Here is a 17,957-nt window from a genome sequence, read left to right on the forward strand (position 1 = left end):
AAGATCAGCAGCAGCAAGCACAAAATAAGAGATTAGCTGCAGAAAGCGAAAACCTTTCCCTTTTTAGGCAAGGATAGGGGAACCTGGTTTGGGGGGCCATAACATGGCCCCCCCCAAAGTCCAATCTGTCTGAAACTTGGGGAGTTGTTAGAGAGGAGTTAGAGGAAGGTTCCCACCAAGTTTGTCTTGATTCTGTGGGAAAATGCCTCCCCCAGGCCTCAGGGAAGCCTGGGGAGGCTTTTTCCCATTGAAATGCATTACCGAAACAAGCCGAAATACCAAAACGATTACTGAAACATACCGAAACGTTTTGGTAATCGCTGTTTCGGTATTACTGAAACGTTTCGGTAATCATGAAACGTTTCAGTAATACCGAAACAAACCGAAACAGGTATGTTTCGGGTTTTTTCGGTAATCTGATTACCGAATTGTGCACCCCTACTTGGGACCTCCTGCATGCAAAGCAGATGGTCTGCCACTGAGCCACGGCCCCACTTCGATGCATGAAGCCGACTTAGCCTATGCATGAGTCAGATCTTGGTCTATCAAAGCTAGACTTGTCTACTCTGATTGGAAGCAACTCTCCAGGGTCTCAGGCAGAGGTCTTTCAATCACCCACTATCCGATCGTTTTAACTAAAAGTGCTGGGGATTAAACCTGGGACCTTTCACATGCAAAGCAGACGGTGTACCTCTGAGTCATGACCCCTCCCCTAAACATCACATGAAGCTGCATTCTACAGAGTCAGACCGCTGGCCTATCGGATCAGTGTTGTCTACACTGACTGGCAGCAGCTCCATAAGGTCTCAGGAAGGTTACCTGACCCTTTTAATTCGCTGACCCTTTTCTGACTCATTGAACTGGAGTTCTGGGGTCCGAACCTGGGACCCCAGAACTGCATGCCAAGCTGCAGTTCTCACACTAAACTACAGCCCCTTCCAAAAAAAATCATCTATCTCAATTTCTCCCGACATGGGTTCCAAAATGGATTAAAACAATAAAAATGCAATAAAATTCTTTAAAACACACACACCCCAATACCGCACAAATCAAGCCAGAAGCAGCAAGACAGACCAGTTATTATGAGACATCCAGGGCCAGGAAAGGAAGAAAGTGTGGAATTGTATGTATTTACTTAATTTGTACTCCACCTTTCTCCCCAACAGAGACCCAAAGTGACTTACAAGCCATGTCTGACAACCAGTGGACAATTTGGGGGAGGGTACATGGGGCTGTAACATCATATACACTATTATGTTGTTTCCAGTGAAAACCCAGAAGTTACATAAGGTAGTTCTAGGAACTGACAGAAATGATAAAAAGAGTTTCCAGCAAATCCTAGAGCTACCTTCCATCACTTCTGGGTTTTCACTGGAATTGATGTAATGGCACATGCAACACTGCCGGGTTTATTTACATTTTTCTCCAGCCATCACTTGGAGAGGCAGCAGGCAATAGACCTGGGGGTGGGGTATCCCCTGCCCCGACCAGGTGACTGGCAAGCCAACAGGACCGAATTTGCCTGGCACCTAAAAGTTGACAGAGCAGGCACCAAGCTGTTTCCTTGTCACAGCCTGCCTAATCTCAGGGGCAGCAAACGAAGGGCCTTGAAAGATGACAAACTTTATGGCTTGCTTCTGGGGACTGCAGTTGCATGAGGCAGATAAAGGATTTCTATTACAGAAATCTCAGCACCTTGCCAAAGTTGTCACTTTTCCTTGAGAGAAGCCATGAGTCAGTTAATTTCTCTGAAAGCAGTTTAAGCTTGTTATATAAATGTGCCCCTGCTCTGAAAGACACTGCCATTTCCTACAGACTCAGAATGCAGATCCCAGCCTGCAGTCCTCCTAACAAACCAGGGCATTTCCTTATTCCAGCAAGCTCTCTTACCTTGCTCTCCTTCAGGCGATCTTCTTCTTTGATGGCTGGAATTATTTTCAGCGTTATCGATCCCTGGGACTGAGCCTGTGAGAAAAAATACAGAGGAGGGTTTTTTGTGTATGTGGAAAAGCAGGCTACGTCTGCAAAAAACAGTTCGGTTCAGTTACGGTAAGAACATTTTTTTAAAAAACCCTGCACTCTAGACCTCACGTAGGCAGCTGTGCTCAGAAAACTGGCAAAAGAAAATGGAGGGAAAGGGTAATGAAGGAGGGGCAAAATTCCTCTCTGCGGGAATCATTAATGACAAGACCAAAACTTTGTGCAAGAACTGAACTCAGAGATACCAAAGATATCATTAACAGGTCAGATCATATAAGCATATAAAGATGCTTTCTACCAAGGCAGACCTTCCGTCTATCAACCTCAGTACTGTTTACTGTAAGTATCAACCTTAATACAAGTTGATACTTACAGTACAACCCCAATACTGTTTACTGTGCTCACCAGCTCTCCAGGATCTCAGACAGAGGTCTTTCACATCACATGCTACCCAATACCTTGAAGGGGAGATGCCAGAGATTGAACCTGGGACCTTCTCCATGCAAAGCAGATGCTCTCCCGCTGAGCCATGGCCGCATTCCATAGTGCACCATCCATACTGCCCTTTTACATCTAGTGCTGGAATGACATGCAAACCAAAGCAAATCCAGATTTGTTCTGCTTGTATAAGAGGTTACAGAATCTCATGTGGAAAGACAAGAACTTTTTAAAAAACCTATCATATTAAGATGTGAACTCTTGAGAGTTTCCAGAACTACACCAGTTGCCATTTCCTTTCCACTGCACTGAAAAAAGGAGGTGGGGAAACAAAACTTTACAGCCATTGTAATATTGAGGACAGAATGCTGGCATGGAACAAGGGGGCCTAGTACAAATACCCACTCAAACTTAAAGCAAGCTGTCTGGCCCTGGGCTAGTCAACTCTCAATCAAGTTTTCAAGATAAAATGAGACAACCCTGTACCAGATACCATAAGGCACTTGGAGGAAACACAGAACATACATAGAATAAGATGCATGCCATTTAAACCTTCCACAGTTTTGAAAGATGGAGCTTTGTTCTAAGAGGCATACCATGAGAACCTCCAGCCACCTAATGCCACCAAATGTGATTTCTATTGACTCCCTATCCTAGTATGCTTACAAATCAATTTCTGTCATTGCTAGTATGATGATGATGATTTAATGGAGGGGGGGGTCCTCTGCCTTTGCAAATGGCTCTGCCTGGCAACATCAGAAAGGATCTACCATTTCTATTGTTTTGAAGAATGTATAAAATGGATTGATCAGGAGGGCATTTTTATAAGGGGAACAAGATTGTAGTTTTATTATCTGTGGAAAAAATAGCCCCTTTTATTGCATTGTTTATTGTATTTCATGTGGGGACTCCAAACTTTTTGAGCTTGCAGGCACCTTTGGAATTCTGAGACAGGGTGGTGGGGTACAACTACAAAATGGCTACCATATGAGGTGAAGCCAACCACAAAACAGCTGATGCAGGAAGCAGAGCCACACACACACACAAAAAGCCCAAGTGCAGGGGAGAAGGGTAATTTAAAATATATACTGGGAAAGAGGACTGAGAGAAAATAAAACCAATTTTGAGATGGCAGCTACTGCTGAAATGATACCATTGTAATCTGCACAGCCAATTCGATCTCCAATGGCCAATCAGAAGCCCTGCTGGGCAAGTGCTTCACTTAACCCCACTCACTTTTTAGAAACACTTGGTGGGTACCAGGAAAGGTATTGATGGGCACTAAGATGCCCAAGGGTGCCACATTGGGGACCACTGTATTACATTGTTTTTACTGTATGGTAATCCACCTTGACTTTCAGTGAAAAACGTGGACAATATATGAAGTAAATAAGAGTATTGGAAGAATCCTGCTGGATCAGACCAGAGGTCCAACTAGGCCCCAACCACTTTTCTTGGAGGGCCAACAAACAGGACACAGAGGCCAAGGCCTTCCCCAATGCTCCTTCTTAGAACTGAGATTCAGAGGTTGACTGCCTCTGAATGTGGAGGTTCCCTTTAGTCATCGTGGCTAGTAGCCACTGATGGACCTATTCTCCATAAATTTGTCTGACCCTTTTTAAAAGCCATCTAGGCTGGATGCCATCACTACATCCACTGGCTATACATTCCACAATTTAATTACTCATTGAATAAAGTACTCAATAAATAATAATAAATAAATGTCCGGAGGTGGAAGGCTTCCCAATTGTGATGCAGCTCTCATTGTCCCACTCTCCTCATAGTTAGCCAAATCAAGAAAAAATGTGCAAATAATCCAGTATATGGACTTTTCCATGTTTTGAGTAATAACACAAACACTGCAAAAGCCACCTCTTCTTGGCAAAGAAGTGGGGGTTGCAGTGGGATGCGTTTGCAACAGAACTACACAACAGTCAAACGGTGTTGCCATTATAAGCATGCCTCCCACATGGTTGCTCTGTTCCGAAAAGCAGTAGCAAATTTTTCATTTACTGCTTTGTCCCTGGAGGAGTATTTTCTCCCCCCTTAATACTTTAAGAATTCAAGTACAAACGGCACACTGCCTTTAGCATATTGCCAGAGTTTAAAGACAGATGCCGCTACTGACACTGAAACAGAACTGAAAGGAATGGTTCTTTTTTGTAACCCAAATCTCTCAAGTGAAGCTGAACTTATCTGCACATCCCCAAATGCAAACTTCTGGGTACCTTTGCTTTGCTGTGAAAGCTGTCAAGACTAAGAGAAGCCATTGCTCACATTATTTCTTCCCCTTTCCACAACATAAGTACAAACTCTGTGAGGATGGGTAACACTGCCACCCACATTTCAAACATTAATTGACCCATCACAGGATTCTGTCACTCAATTTCTCATTTCCAAGCAACCTTATGGAAGATGAAAGGATTCTTCACTTCCCAAGAAGACAATAGGCTCACTTGTTCTGCTCACTGAGTGACAAGAGCTCAGAGGACCCATCTCAATTGTTTATATAACACTGTGTACACTGATGATACAACTATAATTTAAAAAAATACTCAACTGAGTCTAGGCATGTCACAATTATACAATAACAATAATACTTTGCATTTGCATAGCACTTGAGAGAGCTCAAAGCCCTTCACGTACATTAAGTGGGGAGAAAATACTCCTCCTGGGCTAAAATACTGTTCATTTATATGGCATTCCATCAGCATACATGACCCTTTTAGCATAAACAAAAAAGGTAGAGCTCCTTGCCTGAGGAACCTCCAAGTCAAACTTGTATGTGAGGAAGGCAATAAGGGGGAGTCAAGAGTGATGAACATGAAAAGGAACAACTGACGGGCAAACTTTGTCGCAAGGAGAAAACCAGTTTGGTGTAGTGGTTAAGAGCGTGGGATTCTAATCTGGAGAGCTGAGTTTGATTCCCCACTCCTCCACTTGAAGCCAGCTGGGTGACCTTGAGCTAGTCACAGCTCTCTGGAGCTCTCTCAGCCCCACCCACCTCACAGCGTGTTTTGTTGTGGAGATAATGATAACATACTTTGTAAACCGCTCTGAGTGGGCATTAAGTTGTCCTGAAGGGCGGTATATAAATCGAATGTTGTTGTTGTTGTTGTTGTTATAAGGCCTCAGGGGATTCTTCTTGTGCAAGGCTTCCCTCAGTTCACAAACTATTTCACCAGTGAATTTGTTTTTTTTGCTGGCACCGTCTTCTTTCTTAAATGTATTTATTTATTTACATCATTTATAGTCTGCCTTTCTCACTGAGACTCACGGCGGATTACAGAGTGTGAGATTAGTACAATCAGTATCAAGGACATTTCCATACAGTGACAAGGACATTTCCCTAAACAATGTCATAGGATTTTGCAAAGACATAGCATTGGCGAGGAGTCAATATGGAGTTGAAGAATTACTGAAACAGAATATAATCACTTCTAGGACTGACATTAGACAACATGAAGCACAGGTAGTATATAGGAGTACATATTCAAAGCAACAGATAATATGCAAGGTAACATAGTGGTGAAGTCTATGGTCCCTAGCTCATTAGCAAAGCATCTGAGACCCCCTCCCTACAATACTTCCCTCCTATCTGATTAAAAGCCTTTTTGAATAATTCGGTTTTGCATCGTTTGTGGAAAGCTAGGAGAGTGGAGGCTCTCCTGACCTCCTCAGGCAGGCCGTTCCATAGGTTAGGGTTCACCACAGAGAAAGCCCATGTACGGGCTGCTGTTGATTTTGTCCAGGTGTAGGCTGGCACCTGCAAGAGACCCTGTTCAGATGAGCAAAACTGCCAAAGCACTGTTCCTAATACTGATAAAATCATTCCATTTCGAAAACTCATTAAACGTGTATTGCTTACTAAATCTGTCCAGTCACATGGGCTCTGTTGGCCAATCCGTAATCAACCAGGACCAAAACAGACATGATGGGGACATAAATGAGTACTTTAATCTACACATCCACACACTGCTTATAATGCATGGTTGAGGGGCTTCAACAGAAAACTGAGCATAAGGTTGAGGGAAGCTGGTTCAAGACCTCGACTGGCCAAGCCTTAACATGGAGAGAAGAATCCTCAGAAGCAGAGGAACATTCATTGAGAGGAGGAGTGCCCTCAGGGCCTCCACTACAGCCAGGGCTTCAGGCACCCTGGAATTTCCAGGGAGACACCCCTTACCTCCTGTCCAACAGCAGGCTTCTCTCACTCTAGAGTCTGTGGAACAGACGGTGCAGAAACCCTCCAAATAATAACATTTGATTTATTTACCTTCAGGACAACTTAATACCCACTCAGAGGGGTTTACCAAGTATGTTATTATTATCCCCATGACAATCAGCCTGTGAGGTGGGTGGGGCTGAGAGAACTCTGAGAAGCTGTGACTGACCCAAGGTCACCCAGCTGGCTTCAAGGGGAGGAGAGGGGAATCAAACCTGTCCATCTCCAGTCCCACGCTCTATCCTATAAACCAAGAAGGCCAGAGCTGAATCGTGGTCCCAGTAAAGAAGAGCACATCTGGCAGTACAAAGCCTCTGGTACTCCAGTCTCACACTAAGGAAGGGAGTGCCAAATCTCTAGATCTCTTCTTCCCAAACTGTTCTGGTCCCATCTCCTGAGTCTGAGAAATACTAGCTGAACAAAAAATTCCACGATGCTGTTCCCCTTAGAATATCTTCTTCTTTCACGCTATCTCCTGATTTTTTTCTTTAAAAAAAAAAAAACAGGAAGACAGCACTGGTGATTAAAGGTGCCCTTGGCTACTCCACAATGTTGCCAAGCCAATTTTTGCACTACTTGCTTCATTTGGAAGAAATTTGTAACTGCAAAGCTAATTGCGTTGGCATCAACAAGGGCTTTTTCAGGTCCCCAGCGTGGGAGTTATTGTACACGTCATCTCCTCTTTGGCACGGAAGAGGTGTGCCTCGTGACTATATAATTAACCCTATGCCAAAGTTGGCACTCTAAGTGGGTCTCTGCACTCTAAGTGGGTATGACAGGAGACTTGCATTCCCAATTAAAAGACTCTTCTACAGGCTATGAGAAAAATCTTAGACAAAACGTTGAGTATAATGAGAGCAAACAAACTAAGGCAAATGGATATCGGTTCCTTCCTTATTTAGGATTGGATCCAACTAGGTTTTCTGCTGGGGGGAAAGGAGGGGGTCCCCTTTGATCACCCTCAAAAGGCTGTGTTATAGATCATGGAACCTGCAGAGACAAAAGTCAAGTGAGACAGGGCAGCAAGGAGGAGGAGAATGGGCTGAGACAAAGTAAAAAAGATGGCTGGATCTAAACCTTAGAGTTACTCCACCTACATTTTTACAGCCTCCTATTGAATCATGAAACCACCTGTTGCCGAACTAAATCTGCTTTGGCTCAAAAACAGAATGCCTTGCCTCCCAGGGGCCCATGTACTTGGAGGACCATCTCTCCCTGTATGTTCCTATGCGGCAGCTTCATTCCTCTCAACAAGGCCTAATGTCAAGGTTCCTTTTGTCTAAGACACAATTGCAAATGGGTCAGGCTCCAGAGGTTTCAGCGGCTTGTAGACAGCCCTCTGGAATAGGTCAGGGATGAGAGTTTAGCCTCCTGGCTTTTCAGCAAGGCTGTAAAATGGAATTATTCTGGAGATCTTTTGGGGAAGTCTGAGCCCAGATCAAATATCTTGCTAATGGATCATAACAGATTTTCACTAGATGTTTTAATGTATGTTTGTTCATCTCTGTGAATGTATTCAGTTTTGCTTTGTCTTACGTTGTTGTAAGTCGCCTTTGGTCCTGAATTGCTCAGGAGAATGGCAGGCACATAAAAATTTCAAACCAAAGAGGCCTCCAAGTAAATCTGTGGCAGAGAGGAGGTTTGAACAGGCAACCTCCCCAATTGCAGTTCATCCTCTTAGCTATGCCAGCTCTCACCCTTCTGCTTGCAGGAGAACGCAAAGCGGCATGATATGGTTATATAACAACAGAACATTGAATCAGAACTATAACATATAAAATCAGCAGTAAATAATTCACAGACCCAAACTTACCAGATCTTCCAGCTACAAATGGCAACACAGAGCAGCTCTGTGCCATTGTCTTGCGAGTCTGGCACATTTTGGGGGGAATGGGACCCACGGAACCTAGACCTTTGCCTAGCCTGTAACAGAGCCCAGTGCTCCAGGCCGTCCAGGAGCCCCCCAATCCAGCCATCAGTGGGAAGACAGTAGTGGTAGAGTCCACCACCAGCTATATAAACTGTACCATTTTAAACAGGGGAGAAGGAGATTACATTTTTTAATGCTCTGTGACCTAAAGTGCTCTCTGAAAGCAGAAAATCTGAAAAACAGAGATTGGACTGGAAATATTCTTGCTTGTTTTAACTGCAGGAGTTTTTTTAAAAAAAAAAACTGGGGAGCACTCCAAAATTGTATCCCCATCCACAATTTAAAATGGTGCAGTTGAGAATTCCCTCTTTCCCTCTCTCTCCCCCATCATTCTTATGCCTGCATAGAATAGATCCTACTGCCACTTATTTCTGTAATTCAAACATAACATTTTAAGCCACATCTACAATGAAATGAGATTTTGTTCATTTGGAGTGTCAAGGGGATGGGAGGTGTACTCTCTCCCGCATCCTCAGTTCAGCCCTTATTTCTCAACAGGGCCTCAGTGAAAAAAGGCTTTGCCATCGCCCACGTCCTCCTCCTTTTTAAAGAACCCCCACCTTGCACAACCTGGAACAAGTTTCAGGAGCTTCCTCATCAGCTGATGTCCCAGCCTGTTTAAAGAGAGCCCAGTCAACTGCATATGCCCTCTTGGGACTCGTGATTTTTCACGAGAATTCCCACTCTCGTGAGAACTCAGACTGTTCCTCATGTGCTGCAGAGGCACCACTCGGCCCTCCCATGCCTCCAGCCACTCTCCGTAACTATCACTCAACTGATGATGTGGTGGTGCCTCAAAGCCCATCTCTGTCACAGCAACCTTCTCCCCTGCTCAGAACATCCACCAGTCAGGGCCGGGTAACTGCCCATCCCTGAACGTGAGATAACTGCTGATTGAGAAATAGGTATCTTACAAGTACAGAACTAACAGAAAAAAAAACAGAACCAACCAAAATTTGGCTTATTTCCTCAGGCCTTTTGTGAAGCACAGCAATACCATTCACTTCTCGCAGTTCATCACCAACATGCACAAGACCTAGGGAAAAAAGAAGGGGAATTAAAAAGGTGTCTATCTTTTCTAATGCATGGAACGCTCCCATGTGTCATGTGCAAAGCATTCCACAGCTCATTAAAAAGACCAAAAACGGTCCCTGGGCACAAGTCGCCAAATGCCTGCTTCCAAACCTGAGACTAGAAAAGTTATTGGCTTTCTAGGTTGCAGAACTTGGGAGTCGTATCTTCTCAACAAGGAAAATTGCCTGCTGAAACGTATGGACCTATATAGATACCTGCTGCAGAAGAACACTGGTCAGCGTGTCTCAGTATTCCGGCTGACTTGCAGGCAAAGAACATTCTCTCCCACCACATTACTGAAGATCCTCAGCTGGGGATATCAGGGACTGAAGGTGAACCATTTTGTATGCAAACATCAACTCTGCCACTGAGCTACAGATACCTCTCCATATTATACATAAAGACATTCTCCGAGATTCTGTCACATGCTAGAATGACCAAGAAACAGATCATGGGAGAAGATGATGCAAACAGAAGCATTCCTCTAGTGCAATCCTAAACAGTTGCATCCTTTGACTTCAATGGGCCTAGAAAGGTATAGCTCTACTTAGGATTGTGCTACAGACATCTTATTTAATTTATTTATTTGCTTAATTTATAAACCACCTTTCTCCCCAACAGGGATCCAAGGTGGCTTATATAATTCTCCTCTCCTCCATTTTACCTTTACAACAACCTTGTGAGGTAGGTTAGGCTGCAAGTACATGACTGGCCCAAGGTCACCCAGTAAGTTTCCATGGCAGAGTGGGGATTCAAACCAGTTTTTTTTCAGATCCTTGTCTGACACTAGCTACTACACCATGCTGGCTTATCTCCCATTTTGGTGGTATTCCCAAGTATACCCCCTTTACCCTCTGTGACAGACAGACAGATAGCCAAAACTGACTCCTATAGAGAAAGGAATGCACAGCAGTACTTGTGGGAAATGTTTTAATGAATGCAAAAAAATCACTTTCCATCTGGATGCTGGGATCCCAAAGGTAAAACAAGGCATTGTTCCCTTGTCTTGCAATTCCTGCTTTCCTGCACTTTTACTGCAATCTTCTCGACTTTCATTTCATTATGCGTATTACACTGTTCTTACCGCATTATTTTTAGTTGTAATCTAACTTGAATCTAAGGGAGAAAGGAAGACACGATAAATGAAGTAAGTAAACAAATAAGATGCACTGTGCCCAGACTCCTTGCACTAGCCCCCAATCATTGTGGCATAGTGCAAGTTTAAAAATAAATTTAACTCCTGCCTCCCCACACAAACACAAGCTAGACTAAATGCTTGTATGTATAGCAAAATCTTTTAGTGCCTCTGAAATATGCTTCAGCTAGGGCTCCAGCAAATCTCCCAGGAAAGGGGGTTCTCTGCAGAACAATCACCATGAATGGTTTTCTCTAAGATCTCTGTCTTCCAGGGGGCACACAAACATCAACACTAAAAGGTGTTCCCAAAGCCTGCAATCAGTTACCAGGAAGGAGAAAAGGCCCCCAAAACATGTATTTATTTTGTTTGTGCCCTGTAATTCTCCCCAGTGGGAAAATAAAGAAGCTTATATCAAACTCCCCTCCTCCATTTTATCCTCACCGCCCTGTGGGTTGGTAGGGCTGAAGATGTGTTTTTTAGCTGAAGGTTACCCAGCAAGCTTTCATGTCACAGTGGGGATTCGAACCTGCATCTCCCAGACCCTAGTCTGACACTTTAACCACTACACCTCACTGGCTTTTGTGGATTATGAATGGGACCTTGCATCATGTTCTGAGAGGCTACAGAAAACACATTCCTTCCCATTTTTGGTTCTGAAAAAAAAATATTTACCACATACTATAGCTAATAGTAAACTGTCTGGCCTTTGCGAGGCTGATGAAAACAACATAACTAGACCATCATCAAACACAGTCTCCATATACAGAAAAACAGAACTTTGTAAGTTAAGCAGAAGTAAAAAGGGGAATCCTCCACGCTCCAAAAAAACAACCTGATGAGATCTAGGCTCCAACAACACAAAACACTGGAAACAGTTGAGTGTTCGTTAAAAGAAAAGAAGAGGAGAAATTAACTTGTTCAAGCCTCCAAGAGCTTGCAGACAAGATTTCCATATAGTTCTCCCCTTCCACAATTCTCACAGCCTCCAGCTTGTCTGTGTGTTATGAATCAGGGCTATGTGGATGAGCAAAAAAGAAAAAATACTGTTTAAAGCATTTTGTATAGGCTTGATACGTGCTTCCAGCCACAGAAGATTTCCAGAGAATAATCTAGGTGAAGAAAACTAGTCTTCCAAGACACAAACAAATCCCCCAAATCTCAGAAAAGACAGCACAAGAGAAGAGACACAACCCGGCAACTGTCTGAGCAGACAGTATCACCAGCAGAGGACAGACTTGCTCAGATCCTGCAAACTGGAGGACGTGGCTTCTTTTATTGTGTCAAGCCATCCCATTTTGGGTCTTCTTCTTTTCCTACTGCCTTCCACTTTTCCTAGTATTACTGGCTTTTCCAGAGAATCTTGTCTTTTCATGATGTGACCAAAGTACAATAGCCACAGTTTTGTTGCCCATACTTTACTGCAAAGGCTGATGTGGGCAGGCTATGGTTAGCTTGGGGCGGAGGGGAGAGAGGAGGCTTCAGGCCCAGGCAATGATACCATGCTCCAGCCTAAGTTTTAATGGGGAAATTGCAGGACCAATTCACACGCCACAGAATCCTCATGTCCCTCAACTTGACTGTCACAAAAACTTTCAATCCGATGTGCTCTTGGAGTTCCATACATGGAATTTCATGCCCAGGCATGCTCAGACCCAATCCAGACCAGGACCATGGTGTGCAGGGAGAGGCGTCTTGAGGCTTCCCCCCCCCCCCAATGTCACCACCAGCACTATATTCCTGAGCTGAAATGGCCATGGAACCTCATTATTTGTCCTGTTGTGGGCACTTATATACAGCCATCAGAGGTGATCATCACATGAAGGATACAAGGACTTAGTAAAATGTAGTTGGACTAGGATCTGGGAGACCCAGGTTCCAATTGCCACTCCACCGCGGAAGCTTGCTAGGTGACCTTGGGCCAGTCACATACTTCCACCCCAACCTACCTCACAAGGTTGTTGTGAGAAGAGAATGACATAAGCCACTTTAGGTCCCTCTTGGGGAGAAACACAGGATATAAATGAAGGAAATAATTTTTAAAAATCCAAAAACAAAAGCTATGTACCTTTTTTTACCCTGAAAGGAATACTAAGTTTCTTTCTACATGAGCCATTAAGAAAAAGAAGGGGGAACTACATACAAATTACAGTTATATACAGTAATAAAAATCCTTTTTGTATAAACTTTTTTAGGGATAACGTATTATATGCAGTGTCACCTTCCTTTGGGGTAAATACAGGTAACTACTTCTATTAAGGCCATAACAAACACAACAAGCTTTTAAGTTCTCAAGTGCACAAACTTTTAAGTTCTCCAGAACTCTTCATAAGGCAGGATGAACTGGGGGGGGGGGGAGTCCTCTTCCTCCCCTCTGCAAAGCACATCTAGAGTCCTCACCAAATTTTTTAAAAAACACGTTCTGTCATCACTGCCAGCAACATTTATGTTACTGAAACTTGAGGGTTGCGTCTGGGATCAATGGAGAGTTAGGGCCACAACCCTCCACAACAAAGGAACAAGGCAGCTGCCTTCCTAAGCAGGGGGTGTGAGGGAAAATGTTGTGTTGGATCAGTCTTCCTGTCTATATCAGTTCTTTGCCTAGTAACAGGTGACAGGCAAGAGCGTCCCCCCTCCCAAGGTGGAGCACATCAACAGGACTCAAAAGCACTCCACTGTGACCAGATCATATCCAACAGGATTTATTGAAAAAGCTTTGAAAATGGAGGCCGAAGCTTCCTATACAACCATGGAGTTACTATTCAAAAAGGATGATAACCAGTAACTGTTGGCCTCAATTCAGTGAGCCTAAAGGGTGGCAAATAGCTACACCCTTGTTGCAGTAACAGCAAAAAAAACCCAAAAAACCAGAAGTGTATGCAAAAGGTTGTGTTACATACAGAGTTTCCAAGAGGCCTGGAGAAAAAATTCCTGTTCCTTTACTAGAGATTTATGTGGAAATGGGCAGCAGAAAATGGTCACGGTATGGAGGTAAACCACATACTATTAAGCCTCTATTAAAGGGACAGAGCATTTTTTCCTCAAAGCAGTTGGCATCCCTAGTCACACAGCAGTCCCTGTCATAAGCAGCATGGGGCTTTGCAAGCATTTTTAGAGAGAGAAATGCAATCTTTTTTTCATCGTTCAACAAGTATTTTGCACATCCACCACAAAGGATCAGAAGGGAAGCGATTATTCCTTCAGTATTCTTTGTGGATGTGGGGGTGCTGGTGAACAGAACCTGACATGTCAGAATATATGCAGTGCCGACTCTAAACAAAACAGGACCCAAGGCGAAAAGCATTTCTGCTGGCTCCCCCACTCCACTTCTTCAACTCACAGTGCCATCCTAAGCAGAGTTACATCCTTCTAAGCCCATTAATTTCAATGGACTTAAAAGGCTATAACTATGTGTAGGACAGCACTGTATATTTCTTATTCTTTATTGTCTTTGTAGCCCATTTCATGACTTGACGCATAATGCAGGCAATTTGTCCCTCTCTGGCAGCTCTATGCACCGGGATCTGTCTTTACTCGTGCCATACATAACATTTTTTTTAAAAAAGAAAGAAATCTGCTCTTTCAAAGCTTACAGATGCTTTATAATTTTAAGAAAAAATGAAATCAGGAAACTGAACTACATACCAACAATAGGTGGATCAGAATTAAACAGAACAATAATAAGCAACAGCCTTGGAAAGTTCACCTGACCCTCTGGTTTGGACTGTTCGTTCAGCTGATGAGCATGCTGCTAAACACCTATCCCTTCACAGGCACATAGAGAGGCTGTCATTTTTATTTTTGGCGGGGAGAAAGACTCCTAACTACCTGGTCATTTGTGAACTCTCATGGGAATATATTTTTTATAAATACTGAAAACAAATAACAGCAGGGAATTAACCCTGCTCAGAACTATTTCATTGGAGTGTCACTTTGAATAGCGTGGAAGATGGCAGCCCAAGGCTGTAGCACGTGGCCCAAATGCACTGCTGACAAGATTTATGCCCACAGCTGCCATTCTTGGCATATAGCCTTCTTGCCTCTGGGTTAGCAGCTGGGGAGAGGTAGCTTAAGGGAGCCTGAATATGCTCTTCACATATTACACAAATGTTTTAATTTTTAAAAGACCTGTTACTTTAGTTTACCTTTCTCTGTTGCCTCACATCCTTTTCGTTAGTTTTAAGTTCCGGGAGGGGGGGCGGGGGAAACAGATAACTGGTCTGTCAGTTTTGACTCAGTGTAACCCATACAACGATGGCTGGTTATCAATATGAAAAAGAGTGAATGTTTCAACGTTGTTTGCTGCAAAGAAACTGTATGACTGGAAGGAACATACCGCTGCGATCAGCTGCTCCTCCCCTCATGATCCGTGCCACAATTACAGCACCAGTGTGCTCATCCCGCCGGATGGTTGCGCCCTGGAACAGAAGGAAGATGTTCATTAACATGCCACATTTGCCTATAACTTGTTGACAAGTTGCCTGATGGGACTCCATTAATTCTCACCAACAAGCCAAATGCATACCTGACAGACAAAACTACGTAGTTTATCTTATTGTCTTCTAATGAACTAAGGAAACTGTAGTGTGTTAAAGAACTCTGCCGGAAATTCTATAACAAAAAGTCTCTTTCCGCAATTCCAGTTCTCAGTATAAGCTGGGACCCATGGTAATTACTCTGTATCAAAACAGGTTTAAAATTAGTCAGTGAATCTCCCCATTTCCCTGCTTATCTTCTGAGGATAAGGACAGGAAATGACCTCATCCTATTCCATCTCCTGCTTCCCAGATTGAATCCACCTAATAATCCAGCCAAATATTTTTCCTGCTTTCCTCTAGAAAGAGTCAGTGCTGGTTCTTCTACATCTCTTCAGAAAGAATTCATTTTAGCATCTAACCATGAGTTCCAAACACAGCACCTGTGTCAGTGCACACATACAGAACCAAACTACGCAAGACTCTGGAGCTGTGCAATAACAACCACCAAATGTATAATTTGGCCCTAAAAAGATGCCAGTCTGGGTTGGGACTGTAGCACTAGAAAACAGAGAACTTAACTTTCCTCCTGTGTTAATTCCCCAATCAGAAAGTTGCCCCCCCCCCAGCTGCTCTAACCCTGGGTATGGGGGAAAGACAGGTACAGTAAAATACTTGTTTTTTCCCATTTTTTGGATTTTTAAAAAAAAAACAGGGATGATGGGGCTTTCCAATCAGGGAAATTGCGCTACTGGGAGGGGAGAGTAGTTGCAAACATCTGTCCCAACACAGCCTGTGCAAGGGTAATATTGTTACCAGAGCCTACACCTACTGCCCCTTCTATTCTAGGAAGTGGTCCTCAAACTGTGGGTCAGGATTCAAAAGTGGATCATGACTGCCTCAAAGGTAAAGCCCGTTTAGAAGTGGCTTCTGCTTCTAATAACACAGACTCTGAGCAGGGCACCAATCTGTCTAGAAAAGCGGTATATAAGCACACTTGTTGGGTAATTGCTGTTTTTAATGGCTTGCTTTTAATGTTGCTGTTTCTGTGGGCTGGATCCAGCTGTTTAACTCAGTCATGCCCAATTCCCTTCCTTACTGTGGTTCATGCTCCAAGCAGCTTTTGAATATTGAAGTCTACTGATCACCAACACACCCTTTTTTGGTAGTCCAAGAGAACTGACCCCCTCTCTCCTTTTTCATCAGCAAAAAAGCTGGTTGGATTAAACCATATGATTTTATGGTTTTGTTTTTACTTTTACTCTGGAGAGATGGCATATAAACAAACTTTAAGAAGCTGTGCCTTCAGATATCAGCTCCCAGTGACCTCTCTTTCCATTTTTTTCACTTCACCAACTCCTCTCTTTCCTTAACTGCCTTCAGATCCTCATAGCGCAGACCATTCTCTTCAAGTCCTGATTCCCTGACCACTTTAGAGAGGTCCTGCTCTTACAGATACATATACGTACCAAAGGTTCTTTATTCTTCACCAAACGAACTATTTTCACTGATTCCTCATCAAAGTCTTCATCAAAGTTGTCCGGCAGAGGAGGAAGGACAGGGTCAAAATTCTTCTGTGCAACTGTGTCGTGTACAACAAGCATTGCCTTGGCATTGGTAAGGGAGGCGAGCAAGAAAAAATAAACAGGAAAGATTTTTGAACAGTTCGGGGATTGACCAACATGATTGCTCCTCTCCTCCTTTTCATACTCTCAACGAGAATCACTGAGAGACAGTGACTAGCCCAAGCCACCCAGGAGGATTCATTGTAAAGTAGGAATCTGAACACAGATCAGATCACCTCACACGCATTCTCTGTGGTGGCGCCCATCTTGTGGAACAGCCTGCCTGAGGAGGTCAGGAGGGCCCCCAAACTCTTATCATTTCTCAGAATGTGCAAAACAGAAATGTGGGGGAGGGCAGTTTTACAAAGGGATCAGAATGACAGGATAAAGTGGGATAAAGCCACTCTTTTTAAATATGGTGTAGCGTGTCAGACTAGGATCTTCGAATTACCACTCTGAATGGAAACTTGCTGGGTAACCTTGAGCCAGTCACGCACTCTCAGCCTAACCTACTTCACAGGATTGTTGTGAGGAAAAAACAGAGAAGGGAAAATGTTGTAATCTACTTTGGGTCCCCCGCTAGGGGGGAAAGTAGAATATAAATGAAATATATAAAAATAAATAAATACATTTTCTCCCCAGTGAGGACTTAAAACACCTTCCAACAACGTTCTCTCTTCCTCTACTCTATCTTCCCAACAATCCTGTGAGGTTAGGCTGAGAGTGACTGACCCATGGTCATCCAGAGAGCTTCCATACCAGGGTGGGGATTTGACCCTGTGTCTCCCAGATCCTAGTCTAACACTATAACCACCACTCTTGCAACTGTAGGGCACCAGGGGAACAGCAGATAGCTCCAGATAAAGAGTGCTTACTTCACAGAGGTTTCCCACAAGTGAGCCAAAGAATTATGCAAGCTCCCTGCCATTCCTGAATGCGGTCCACAGTCTCCTCTTGCAGCAGGATTGACCACATGGTCGGCCATCACTTAACAGGCACCCAAGATGATGATGAGTTCAACCCCACCAACCCCATCTAAGCAGATACCAGGTTATACCACTGCTTCATAAAACCCTCAACAGTTCTCTTCCCAGTGCTTATGCTCTGAACACATGCCAATGTGTGGGCAAACGAT

The 17,957-nt window shown here is 43.7% G+C and overlaps 1 protein-coding gene across 1 annotated transcript in view; it reads right to left on the minus strand.

The window, feature by feature from the left end:
* The window catches only part of MPP3 (MAGUK p55 scaffold protein 3), a 78,464-nt gene that overhangs the window by 48,390 nt on the left and 12,117 nt on the right, over window positions 1–17,957 (minus strand). Inside the window, exons 5-8 of the mRNA XM_054994699.1 lie at window positions 16,727–16,864; window positions 15,119–15,200; window positions 9,524–9,609; window positions 1,891–1,965 (exon numbers count right to left, since the gene is read on the minus strand). Of these exons, the coding sequence (XP_054850674.1) occupies window positions 1,891–1,965; window positions 9,524–9,609; window positions 15,119–15,200; window positions 16,727–16,864 (381 nt within the window). The remainder of the gene's footprint in view (window positions 1–1,890; window positions 1,966–9,523; window positions 9,610–15,118; window positions 15,201–16,726; window positions 16,865–17,957) is intronic.

Source organism: Eublepharis macularius, chromosome 12, assembly GCF_028583425.1.
Source record: "Eublepharis macularius isolate TG4126 chromosome 12, MPM_Emac_v1.0, whole genome shotgun sequence".
Classification (NCBI taxonomy): Eukaryota; Metazoa; Chordata; class Lepidosauria; order Squamata; family Eublepharidae; genus Eublepharis; species Eublepharis macularius.